At 41.9% G+C, this 14,122-nt stretch overlaps 1 protein-coding gene across 1 annotated transcript in view; it reads left to right on the forward strand.

Annotated features, from left to right (window-relative positions):
- tgfbr1b (transforming growth factor, beta receptor 1 b) overlaps window positions 1-14,122 on the forward strand; it is a 58,646-nt gene that overhangs the window by 3,991 nt on the left and 40,533 nt on the right. Inside the window, exon 2 of the mRNA XM_069698092.1 lies at window positions 2,091-2,196. Coding sequence (XP_069554193.1) covers window positions 2,133-2,196 — 64 coding nt within the window. The 5' untranslated portion in view covers window positions 2,091-2,132. The remainder of the gene's footprint in view (window positions 1-2,090; window positions 2,197-14,122) is intronic.

The raw sequence follows: 14,122 nt of genomic DNA on the forward strand, positions 1-14,122 counted from the left end.
TAGTCAGTATCTGATGTGACCACCATTTGTCTCATGCATTGCAACACACCTCCCTCCAAGAAATCTGCGTGTTTTTTTTCGACATGGAGCTGTGCATTATCATGCTGCGACATGCGGCAAGGGCGCTGGATGAGTGCCACGTAAATGGGCTTCAGGTCCCGGTCGTCACGATATTGTCATCTGTGCATTCAAATTGCCCCTCAAACAATAGTTGCAAGTTGCTCTTGCAAGGCCACACCATAATCCCACCGCCACCATGGGCCACTCTGTTTACCATGTTTACATCACCAAACTGTTCGCCCACATGACACCATACGAGCCATCTGCTCAGTACAGTGTAAACCGAGATTCATCCATAAAGAGAAAATTCTCCAAAGGGCCAGATGACATCGAAAGGGAGCATTTTGTCCACTCAAGTTGGTTACGATGATGTACTGTCAGGTGAGGACAGTGAGCACTCAGAAAAGCTTCCGAGACCATTTCTGACAGTTTGTGCAGAAATTCTTAAAATTTGCAAGCTAACTGTTGCATTAGCTGTCCTGGTGGCTGGTCTACGATGATCTTGCGGCTGAAGCTACCGAATGCAGGAGTCCTGGGCTGGTGTGGTTACATGTGGTCTGCAGTTGTGAGGCCAGTTGGATATACTGCCAAATTTGATACCAATGATGCTGGTGACAGTAAGAAGAAGAATCAATTCAAAGGCAACCGCTAGCATTAAGTTGCATAATAAAATTGCAGATTTTGAAGTGGCCTTTTATTGTGACCCATTCATCTAATTGCACCTTTGCAATAATTATCCTTAGCATCTGAATATGCTCCACCACAAAGGGAGGTGAAGTGCTAACTGACACTCATTTTAACAAATTTGGAATCATAATTTTAGAGAAATAAACCTTTTGTGTGCATAAAAACGCCTCAGATCTTTTGCTTTAAATGGGACCAAAAAAAAAAAAAAGGTGCTGCATTTATATTTTTTGTATGTGGTGCTTCGTCCATTTGAGCAGCAGTATAAGTGTTATTCTCCATCTTTTGGGGATAAATATGCTTTAAAGGGCTTAAACCGGCCTGTGTGTGTGAGTGATCGAACATGTATGTGTGTGTGTGCAGGCAGGGCAGGGCTTCATTGGACATCAAATAATAAGCCATCATCAATCTCTGTCACCGTCTCCAGGGACGTGTGTGTGTGTGTGTGTGTGTGTGTGTGTGTGTGTGTGTGTGTGTGTGTGTGTGTGTGTGTGTGTGTGTGTGTGTGTGTGTGTGTGTGTGTGTGTGTGTGTGTGTGTGTGTGTGTGTGTGTGAGAGAGAGAGAGAGAGAGAGAGAGCAGGGGGAAAGGGGGCAGGTTAAGTGTATGTGTGTCCACTCAGGAGAAGAGTAAATGTGGGGGAGACAAAGGAAGGGTTTTAGGCTTTAGAACAATGTACACCCTAGTGTGCTTATGTGTGTGTGTGTGTGTGTGTGTGTGTGTGTGTGTGTGTGTGTGTGTGTGTGTGTGTGTGTGTGTGTGTGTGTGTGTGTGTGTGTGTGTGTGCATGACTGAGACATGGACAAAACATGACTCTGAGAATATCCTATCAGGGAAGAGCAATAACAATGTTATTTCTATTTCCAAACGTTATCATCATGATGTGTTCCCTCACTCAGAGCCACGGTGACATGTTCTTTCTGTCTTACAAAATCTCTTAAATGTCATCTAAACCCAGGCTGTGTGGGAGATATACTAGAGGACCGAAATGCACTTGATGAAATCGATGGGTTGTTTGGTGATTTTTTAATTATTTTTTTAAGATTGCTGTAAAAAAAAAATTACACCGAAACTACTAAATATTTATAAATATCAAGTGGTGGTATATATTAGTATAGTGTAGTAGAGTAAAATACAGCGGTAAAGTAATATTTATGTACATTGATGAACTCATACTTTGTCATTATAGTGAATGGCAAGTGTTTGTTTACAGGAGTGGTACAGTTGCTCCAGCGGGGCGGGGCTTGGTAGATCCGCCAATCAGCATCGCTCCTCACCCGAACAGCCGTTGCCCAGGAGGGACTTGCTGTTCTGTAAGCCAATCAGCGTCTACCTTTCTCATTGCAGGGAGAAGTTAACAGTCGGGCGTCAGTCTGGTTCATAGCCACGATGGTTGCGCTACCATGCTTACTGCTCGTCCTACTGTTCGGGACAAGGATAAAAGAAAATACCGGTAAGTGCCATTAAATGAACGCAGTACAGGCGTGTCTTGTGTTTGTCCAAAGTTACGCTCTCGGGTGCGATGGGTACTGTTAGAAAAAGCTCTTTGTTCAAGAAGCCCGAAGAAACAGAGTGTCTAACTAAGATGGCGCAGGATCTGCGGCCAGCCTGCTGCTGCTTGACTGTTTGAGGAATGTTTATTGTCTGGGGGAAATGAACAGTGGGCTTAAAGTCACACTTGGTTCAGAAAGGGTGACTGCTATTAACTCGGGATGAGATCTGAGAGCTGACCTCTCTTCGGCCAGGGTTTTTGGTGATAGCGTTGGGATTCTGCTTTGCCAACAAAGAGCACCCGGAGTCCGGAGGACCGGTCCCCAGTTTCGTAAATACAAAGTTGGTAGCATCGCTCACTGAATGTTTGCTTTTTTGTGTTAAGCATTAGTTGTTAATTTACCTTGGGGGGTATAATCTGTTCCGGCTGGCTTCTCTTTGGGACGTGGAGATTCCCATCTTGTCCAGGAACACCAGTCTAACGGGGCAGCATTGTCCCCTTGGACCTCGGTAACTGTTGTCTGATGCTGTGACGGTGCCATGTGTTGGTTTACATGTTACATGTTTTCCCCTTTTTGTTGGTCTGGTGGCAAACATGTTGCTTCCATTAGAACATAACAACATGGGTAAATGTCCACTGGTAGTTTAACTCCCTCTGTCTGTTTGACGACCTAATACTCCTAGCACCATCACGTGAGTTTTTTATTTTATTTTATTTTTTTAGATTACCTGTACTTTACCGGTTGTTGAGTGTTTTGTGAGATTACGGTTTTGTTGTGGTAGGGAAGTGATGACCCTGGTTTTATTTCAGATATGCAGCATCTAGTTGTTGTTGTTGTTGTTGTTGTAGACACCACTGTTAAACATCATGCTGCCAAAGAAACAATTTCTTCAGAACCTCTTCATCCTCCCTGTTTGTCAGGGCATCCCAATAAGCCAAGCTCCTTTTTTATTTGTTTAAAGCTACCAGTTTAATGCTGCTTTGTATTGTTTTAGGTCTTAAAACGATTTGTTCAAGTTGTCAGGTGCATTCGGCTTACAGATTTTTAAACGGCACACCGTTTCACTCAAAACATGCCTTTTGGACATGGCTTTGCAGTGATATTGTTGTTCACTTCCATCTACTTGCACTGGAAGAAGACTCCGGTTGAAATGTTTAAGAAAACCTGGCGTCATCTTTATTCATGTCCGAGTAGATGGTGGGGGGGAGGGTGGATACTTACGAAGCTTGAAGGAATCGGTCACGTTTATTGGATGTTTTTTGTGGTTTACAGATGAGCAGGATTGAATCCCCCCCACGTGATTTGTGAATTGGATTTGGCGTTACAGCTCCTCATTAGAGCACGGGCAAGATCCACCATCCACCGGCGCTGCTATCACTGATGCTCTCATTGTGTTTCATTTTTGCGATGGAACTGATGTCTTTTTTTAAATGTTTCATTTCAAAAAGCAGAATGTGTTCATAAAAAGGGGAAGGCTGCTCTCATAGGTGCAAAAAGCCTTTACTGTGTTTCCTGTTGATTTGCAGGCTCACCCGTTTCCTTTGTGTGACATTCCTGTGTGTGTGTGTGTGTGTGTGTGTGTGTGAGTGAGTGAGACAGACAGACAGACAGAGATTTTTTCTTTTTTCAAACGGCATGCATAAAGATGTCATTAGAACGGTCGTGTCCTCATATACCCCATCCCTGCCTCCCATGCAGGCTGGATATTAAATTGTCATGTTGGCTCAGGGACACCCAATAAAGGAGGTGAATTCTGCTTTCTTTGTCCAACAATAGGATCGTCATGGTGTGGGTCCATGCTCGGAGCTGCATCATTTACATTAGAATAGGATCCTATATTTTAGATGCAGAAAATCTCACCCACAGAGTAGGAAAAAAAAATTAATCAGGGCATCAATGTGCATTTCAGCTGCAATATGAGTGGCAATTTCCTGGCCGTACGTTTGACTCTGCACATTCACAAAAGGATAGATATGATGGAACCTAGAGAGCATTGCCACTGACACTTTTTGCCCACGTTGTTTTTCGGCATTCGACCACCACACCCCTGTAGTTAGCACACTTGCTAAGCGCTGGCGGTGGGCTAAATCAGGTGGTGACACTCGTACTATCATCTTGCTGCCGGGGTTAGCCTTCATCCTGCATAACAGGCTCTGTCCTCATGCTCGGTCTCTTGTTCCCTCAATCCTCCCACCTTCCATTTTCATTTCTTTTCTTTAGTCCTGTGCTTCTCCTCCTGCCCCCTTCAGGCACAGGAAGTGAACGGGGCCACATTTAGCCTGAGTGGCTGATTTTAAAGGATGCGTGTTGTGTCAGCAACTCAGTTAAACGCAGTTCACCGTCAAAGGTGACTCCAAATCAAACCTGACCGTCACCTACAGCAGAGGTTGTGGGTATCAGTTCAGGGGGTTATCTGATTTTTGCACCAGGATTTCTACTGCTAATGAAATTCCTGAAATATCATGAGATTTAGAGACATAATGTGTCCCACTTACTGCAAAGTATACACGGTATGTTGACATTACAATAATTGAATGCAAGAAATCAACAGGGAATTTTTCATTTTATTTATTTTGCTGACATATTTCAGAAAAGCTGAAAAGTTTTTATTTTCAGATTTTAACATGTCTCAAAGGACTCTTTGTGACAAAATATTTTTTCAAAGGACTTTTTTTCTTTACTTGTTATGATAATTATCATTGGGCCTTGATCTGGATTTTTTTTTCTTTCACTTTTTCAGCTGTGAGCAGCTCATCTGAGAACTCGGTGTTTTTATGTACACTAATATCCAAATTATGATCTTGGTTATGTGTTGTGGTTGTAAACATTCCATCATAACTATTAGGTGACATACAATTGATTGGAAAATTATTTTATGTTTGATTATTCACTTAAATTGCTTGTGCTTGTTGCTTGGCTATTCAATTTCAAAAGCAAGAGGGCTGAATATGAAAATCTCTGGAAGCTTGAGGGCAGTACAGAATATTTTGTCAGTTATCAGCAAAAAATAACTAATTTATTATAATGTTTGCACATGGACAATACTAGTTATTCACATTTTTTTTTCACTTATGGTATCAATTTCAGAAAACAAAATATAAAATGAACATGGTAAAACAGTATGGGCCAATTATGATACTATCAAAACAATTCCAAGCAGACATAAGGTGCCTATTTAAGGTACATATCCATATTTTTTTTTAAAGGTAAAAACAGCAAACAATATTCACACCACCAAGAAGTAGTATCTCTTTGAATCATTATAAAACAGGTCTTTGGGCTTTGCATTCTCATTACAACAGTATTACATGCCTCAATCAGGTTATTTACCACAATAGAGCTATTAAACATATTTGATGTCTGTTGTTTTAAGTCTGAGAGAATTTACACTGCCTCGAATATGCTATTTTAACATAGTCTGGCTCACGTGTAGAAATGGTAATCCTGAGACACTCTTGCAACGTCTTATTGGTCATGGAACAGTGTCCCCTTGTTTTTATGGCATTCATATGAAAAAAGCTGAACTCTCGTGTGAGTGGATCCAAACATTGTCAGTTTTAGGTCTGTTGTTAAAATCATTATCTCTGTCTTGAAGGCACAAAGTCGGCAGTAGACTTTTCCCACCCGTCTTTCAATATTTAATTTGTTTGAGGATCCAAAAATGTCACCGGGAAAATAGACTTCTGCCATTCACTGTTCATTCAACATGTATTCCAAGACATTTTGTTTGCCAGTTTGTTTCCACTTGTGAAGGAAAGACAGAAAATCCTGGTGGAGTTCACAGAAACGGTCCTCAGCTGTAACTTTGCTGAGCAAAGACAACGGTGGAGGAAACGCTGCTATGACTGAACATGCACACTGCAGAAGGGCCTTAAGGCTGCTGGGTATTGGCTCCAAAACAACCCTGGGTCCATAGACCCATTCAAGTCATGGTTGTGTCATCAAGGACATAAAGCAGTTTATAGTCATTGTAAAAATACAATGAAATTGAACATAAAACAAGACATCCCAATTGCAATCAACAATAGATGTATAAATAAGTGTATTAAATGGATAAAGCACAGGCTTCATTAGCTAAATTCCCTCCTTCTGATCAGTGTCTTGGCAGTTCTTCTGGCAATAATTTCATCATTTATAAGGCCTCAAAAAGTGGTATATTTGGGGGCATGTCTGTTTGATTGACAGGCCTGTGGTACAGTAAGTCTGCTATAGTTGGGTAGTGTCCTCGGGTTCCCGATCAGATCGAGTCAGATCCACGACTTGCTTCTCCCCAGCTCATCAAAATATGGTCACTTCTGGCTCCAAAATAGCAAGGTCGAGATGGCCAAAATGTCAAACTTGAGGCTTCAGAGCAGCAATTCACAAACCAGTGGTTGACGTCAGTTGCTGCTTGGTGGCTACACGGGAGCAATTCAGGCACAGTATTGAATGTCAGTCATCTGCATTTCACAGCCTAATATCCAATGATGGTCGTTGGACACATGTAAAACTTAGGAATAAAAGACTTGGGCACAGGTGTTCACGTGAGCTGTTGTGCCAGTGGTGTCTTTACTGTCTAACAATTAACATGAAAAAAAAAATGTTTCTTGTCGAAACGGTTTCTGTGAACACAGTCAGCTGGTAAAACCAATATTTTTTTGGTAAATGACAAACCGATCTTACAAACCGATTTTAGGATGAATGAAAAGCCAAGTCCGAATGCCTCTCGCCTTTGCGTTGCAACTCTCCTTTTCTGCTTGACTGCTTGTCAGATTCTGCAACGCGCGTCACACACAGATGCAGTGGAAGTGTTATTAAAAAACAATGTGGGATCAATATGGATACTTTACAAATTAATATGGGGTTGTCCTCGAGGACAGACGTCCAGTTTCCAATAAAAACACGGACAGTTTTGTCCACCTTGGCACAACACACCTGTGTCGGTGGCGCAAGTAGGTGTGGCAAACATGTTTGGTTCTTTGGTGAACACAAGCGCAGGGCGTATCTCTAACACTTATGCACTTCTCACTTTTTTTTGAGAATTTTTACAAACCAGATATGTAATCAATTAATTGAGAAAATAACCAGCTCATTATTCCATAATGACAATAATCACGAGTTGCAGTTGGATACAAAATGGTTCACAAGAGCTCCTCCTTAAAATACAATGGTAATATCAACTTAACAATGTAACTAATGATATTATATTAGTGTTCATTATTATAGCTGTGAAATATTGTCATAGCGTGATATTTTTTAGTTTTTTTTTCATTTGTCATCCTGTGAAAAACTACCTTTTGTATAAAAAAAAGAAAAAAAAAGTCATCATGCAAGCATTTAAATTTGTTTTGAATGTTGTAATTTTCCACTACTACAAAAATCAAGGTGAGAACTATTTGGAGAGGATGTAAATTCTCCACTTGTGTTGCACTGTAAATTGCTGAAAGTGTATTTCAAGTAGATGGTTGCATACACTTTTAAAAAGTTGTCTATAGCCGTGGTGTAGTTGAAACCAGAGTTTCCTTTAGAGCAACAAAAAAACAGGAAGTAATATTTTTTTTAGTTAAGCAGTAGTCATGTGATTTTTCATCAAAGCCATAGTGACACCTCGGCTTCTGCCTTTCTGTAGGATTTAAAATATGTTGTGGAATTTTTTTTTATTTTATATATTAATACTGATTCTGTAACAAACCAAAGAGTCTGCTGTCCGTTGATATTCTGTGCTTACTTTTCTCTGCACAGTGTTGCGGAAGTGCTTTAAAAAAAAAAAAAAAAAAGGTATGCATCTGTTATGTTTCTCTGAAATGTTTGTGTAGCATTGTTTTTCTGGATTCCGTGTGCCGCTGCTGTAAGTACCACCGATGGAGGAATGCCAGGCATGCGGGTGACCCTGGATGGCTGTTGTCCTGGAGCGAGGAACCACGACTAATGTGAGAAGTTGTAGTCATGCCAGTGGCCATTGGATTCAAAGGCACTAATGCGTTAATGAATGCCTCCTCCCCCACACACCCCTGTTCACACAAAAAATGGAATTCGAAAACCTTACTGCTGATTTTCTGTTTACGACAGGTGACAGTTATGCTTGTTTATCTCAGATGCGAATAAGAATACAAATTACTTGTCGATTCAAGTAGTTAATCTCTCTTCTCCCCCCCCCCCCACACACACACCTTCTTTTCTTTTTTTTTCTTACATATGTGAGAAAGACCTCAACAATACTAAGTAGAGGAAGTGGTATAATTTCAATTAAAGGGACGTATCTTAAAAAAGAAAAAAGGAAGGAAAAAAAAGACAGGCTAAGAGTACGGGTAAATCCAGACCTTATATATTTTTCTAATCGATCCACACAAGCGTATTTTGCACCGTTTCAGAAATAATCACTGCACTAACACCTAAAAAAATATGTCAAATGAAACTTGTAGTCACAACACTTTTCAAATAAGATGGGCATTTCAAGCAAAAAAAAGACCATTATATTTTTGCTAGGAACTAGTCAACTATTATTGGAAGACGTTTCATTAAGATGAACCTGATGATTTTCAGTTTGGTGTACACCCAATTGAATTTCATAGCAATAAAAGCGGTTGAGAAACCTGATCTTGATAAAGTAGTAAGACGCAGACTGATTGAAGTGTCACCACAATTGTCTTTCAGTTTTGATGTAACGGCCTAATCTGACTGAATGTACGATGTATCGACTAGACTACAGGCTTCATTCTTGCACCTGATGTTTCTCACACAAGTGTATCATTTTTGGTAGAGTGCTTATTTTTTTTTTTTTTGCTTTGGTACTTCTGTCACGGTGCATCGATTTGCTATATAACTATTTCTATGAAAATAAAATGAAAGCACAAACGCATTTAAAACTAGAGTTATTTCGATGTAGAGCTGGCAGCGCAGTGTTTTGCAGAGCAGCAGGTAGAACCAAGTGTTTTGCAGATGTAGGACTGGAGGCAAGGCACCAGAGCAGCCAATCAGACGGTCAGCCGGTTCAGTCTGAGCTGTGAGTCAGCTCCTTCCAAACAGCACGCTTGTCTCTGGCCTCCATTAACTCTGGTTCTCTCTACCCCCGCCTCTTTCCCCGTCCATGCTTCACTCAGGAGGGTTTCTCTCTGTGTCTCGGTGTATGCGGAACGGACGTGGTCATTTATCTTAAGACTGCCTTACTCCTGGACTTTCAAGCTGAGACGATGCTCGGCAGAAGCGAAGAGAAAGCACAATTCCAGCTCTCTCAGTCTCAAACTCTAAATTGATTTATAAATGTCAAAAAATTACAAATGAATAACATTATGGTGACAAAGTGAATTAGATGGACCTCTACTGTGAAGATATGTTGCGTTCGTATCCTATGTTGTAACCGGAAGCTTACACGTTCCATTTGAATGCAGTAACAGTGGTGCTCCCAGATGTACTGCATGCACACTCGATTAATCTTAGTAGTAGTAGTAGTAGTTCATCTCATAAAAAGGCAAGTGGTTTGGTGAATTTTTTTTAATTTAATCTAATAAAATGTATTAATTAGCTTCGCTACATGAAGGTGAAATATTCCCCATTATATCATATGGTGAGAGTCAAAGTCTATGATGCATATATAGCTTGCTGCGTAAATGCTCATATAGACTGTCAATTTTGAATTCGAACGGGTCATTACAGTTTGAACGTTAATTAAGTTCGAACAATTGTTTGGATTTCTAATGAAAAGTGACAGCGCTAGCATGAACGGACGAGACCAGCACACTGCTGCACTTTACAAAATGAAAAGTGTACTTTAGTGTGCTGAGTCTATTGTTTGTTTCCCTTCAGAAGCCCTTCCTCAGTATTAATACTGCAGCAGAGTGCGGACGTTCTCCATTGGTCAAGACATAATGATAACAACAACACAGTAGAGCACTCAAAACGAACATGTTTACCAACATCTACTTGTCACACTTTTATGTCATTATTTTCACAGAGGAAGAGGACTCCGAAGCATTTATGAGGGAGAAAGTTGGAGCGCTTGTTTTGATGTAGATGACGTCTCTAATAAAAATGCGTCAGGATCGTTGTAATTTAGAAATGAGATGACAAGATTACGTTTGTCTTATGTGCAGTCCTACTACATTATAAACTAGTTTAATTACTTATCACATGAACATGATGGAAGAAAGTCTACTGGACTAAAAAATACTTTTGTTGTTGTAGACATTGATATCAGGGATGCACATTCTTTTTCCCACCTCTGTAGAGCCAAAAAAGTAACGATAAAATATTTGTCTATACTTGTTAAATCTCTTATTTTTCATTTGTGTAACTGAAGTTTTATCAATCATATCGGTTATATCAAATGACGAGTACTCGGAAGTTATCGAAGTCTGCTCCATGCACGTCACCGGGCTGCACACATTCTGATCCCTGACCCCTGTATAAGAGCAGTGGCTGAGACAGATGTACTGCCCCCCCCCTCCACTATTCTCAATCTGTTTGGCCACACACACACACACACACACACACACACACACACACACACACACACACACACACACACACACACACACACACACACACACACACACACACACACACACACACACACACACACACACATTAGAGAACATACTAACATAGAGATGATAGTAGACAAAGGCAGCACAAAGAACGGACAGCACGACCTCTGAAATATACAAACTCCGAAGTTGACGCAGTGTCACATGTTGCTCGACTTTCCTGTAGGGCTTTGTTGGCTATCCGTGCACCCCCCTCGCAGGGTTTGTATTTATCATAGTGTGAGCCACCGTTTGGTTTACACCACAACGCTGAGCTTTGACTCCAGCTTTGACCGGCAAGGGTAAACAATTCAGCAGGGCAGATAACTGCCCCCTTTTTTTTTTTTTTTTTTGTACAAATGGGGAGGTTCATCTGGGTCTGGAGCAGTGGGCCCCCTTTCCCAGCACGCACACACATATGCACACATGCACAAAGATCACATCTGGTATGGACAAAGAGCTGGCCATAATAGAGCTGACTGAGTGGACGGGGAGGGGAGTGATGGGGGAGGTTGGGGCCATGACCTATGGAAATGTGCCTAAAGGTACAACTGAAAAGGGGGTATGAACTCGCACAGATTGATCTAAGGAACCGAGTGGGGGCAGGGCACCATATGGACGGTAATATGAAGAGCCCATGGATGTGTGTGTATGTTGGTATATTGTATTTTTGGTTTTAAGTCTAACAATTAAGGAAATTGTGTTAAACATAAATTGTGTGTCAATTTTTTTTGTATAACCCATGTAGACTGTTGCCTGGATATCAATGATTTGATGACCTAATTACAAAATAAGTTGTTTCAATAGCAAGATGTGTTTAAAAAAAAAAAATGGCAATATACACTTATCCAAATTACTTTTAAGGGTGTAACGGTACACAAAGGTCACAGTTTGGTTTGGGACCTCAGTTCAGCACTGGGGATTGACATTTCAAGCAAAAAAATTGTTTCATGTTTAAGACGAGGGCCGTTGTTTGCGCTGCACGTCCAACATCAAGCTTTACCAGGGCTGTTGACTAGTGATCAGTGAAGACCATCGTGTGGTGCCTCGCTCTCTGATGACTGCGTAGATGTGGTGGTAAACAGATGAAGCTTGAATTTCCTGCATTTTTTAAATATTTTTTTGAAGGCGTTTTACACAGAACTTTTAGACTGCTTGTATTCATCTTTGCATACGTTTCAACTATGCGCACACTTGACATACACTGCTCAAAAAAATAAAGGGAACACTTAAACAACACAACCTAGATCTCAATGAATGAAATATTCCAGTTGAAAATATTTATTCATTACATAGTGGAATGTGTTGAGATCAAAATAACATAGGAATGATCAATGGAAATCAAAATCCTTATCCCATGGAGGTCTGGATTCAGAATCATACTCAAAATAAAAGTGGAAACATCAGATCATAGGCTGATCCAACTTCTGTGGAAATTCCTCAAGACAAGTCCAAATGAGTCTCAGTAGTGTGTGTGTCCTCCACGTGCCTGTATCACTCCCTACAACGCCTGGGCATGATCCTGATGAGACCACGGATGTTCTCCTGAGGGATCTCCTCCCAGACCTGGATCAAAGCTGGACAGTCTGTGGTGGATGTGGCGTTGGTGGATGGAACGAGACATGATGTCCCAGATGTGCTGGATTGGATTCAGGTCTGGGGAACGGGCGGGCCGGTCCATAGCATCAATGCCTTCATCATGCAGGAACTGCTTACACACTCCAGCCACATGAGGCCGAGCATTGTCCTGCATCAGAAGGAACCCAGGGCCCACTGCACCAGCATATGGTCTTACAATGGGTCTGAGGATCTCATCCCGGTACATAATGGCAGTCAGGGTACCTCTGGCTAGCACATGGAGGGCTGTGCGGCCCTCCAAAGAAATGCCTCCCCAGACCATCACTGACCCACCGCCAAAACCGGTCACGCTGGAGGATGTTGCTTGCAGCAGAACGTTCTCCACGGCATCTCCAGACTCTGTCACCTGTCACATGTGCTCAGTGTGAACCTGCTCTCATCCGCGAAGAGCACAGGGCGCCGACGGAGAAGCTGCCAATCTTGGTGTTCTCTGGCAAATGCCAATCACCCCGCACGGTGTCGGGCTGTAAGCACAGGCCCCAGGTCCTTGTGGACGTCGGGCCCTCGTATCACCCTCACGGAGTCTGTTTCTGACAGTTTGAGCAGAAACATGCACATTAGTGGCCTGCTGGAGGTCATTTTGTAGGGCTCTGGCAGCGCTCCTCCTGTTCCTCCTTGCACAAAGGAGCAGATAGCGGTCCTGCTGCCGGGTTGTTGTCCTCCTACGGCCCCCTCCACGTCTCCTGGTGTACCGGCCCGTCTCCTGGTATCTCCTCCGTGCTCTTGACACTGTGCTGACAGACACAGCAAACCTTCTTGCCACAGCGTGCATTGATGTGCCACCCTGGATGAGCTGCACTACCTGAGCAACTTCTGTGGGTTGTAGACACCGTCTCATGCTACCTCTAGTGGTGAGGGCGCTGGCAAAATGCAAAAGTGACCAAAAATCAACCAGAAAGGATGAGGACAGAGATGCAGAACCGTTCTTTTATAGGGGTTGTCTTGATAATTGCTTCATTTCCACCTGTTGCCTGTTCCAGTTGCACAACAGTAGATGAAATTGATTCACAATCAGTGTTGCTTCCTAACTGGACAGGTTGATTTCCCAGAAGTGTGATTGACTTGGAGTTACATTGTGTTGTTTAAGTGTTCCCTTTATTTTTTTTGAGCAGTGTATAATCTCCCATCGCCAGACAGTTTTACCTGGTAGTATCGTGGTCTTCTTCTCCTTGTCGCTCTTGATGTTGTTTAATAAAGACTTTTAGGTGGGTCACCGTCACACTCTGATTGGAGTAACATTTTACATTTAATGGGGGAAATGACGGTGCGTTCATAAGCAATTGGAAAGTTGTGACCTCCAAGTGGGAGAAAGAAAATCCCTGAACGCCTGTTGAACGGCGCATTTCCCACTAGGAAAGTCTGATGGTTTTTTTGAGCTCCGGTAAGTAGGTCTGACATTGCAACGTTTGTAGTGAAAGGAAGATATATACTTGCTCAGTGCAAAAATCTGGCACTTCATGGGTAATTTAGGTCATACTAGTTAGAGCAGGGTATTGTGATGTTTAACAATACTAATTACTATTTTGACAGACAATGACGAGTCATAACCACACGGCTGTTTCTTTGTTGCCGTTGGTTTGCTGACCGTTTCAAACGTTCTCTGCTAGAAATGACATGTAGTGTCCAAATAATAATGACCTTCTGAACTCTATTTCGTCCCTGTGATACTCTACATGGGTTATGACGAGGTTGTTGTCACTTTTCTATATTCAGACAGTAGATATAGAGCCATTTCTTTGGGGCTGCC

This window comes from Brachyistius frenatus, unplaced genomic scaffold (genome assembly GCF_029030835.1).
Source record: "Brachyistius frenatus isolate BFR_SWC_R1_liver_20210118 unplaced genomic scaffold, ASM2903083v1 Contig_25, whole genome shotgun sequence".
NCBI lineage: Eukaryota > Metazoa > Chordata > Actinopteri > Embiotocidae > Brachyistius > Brachyistius frenatus.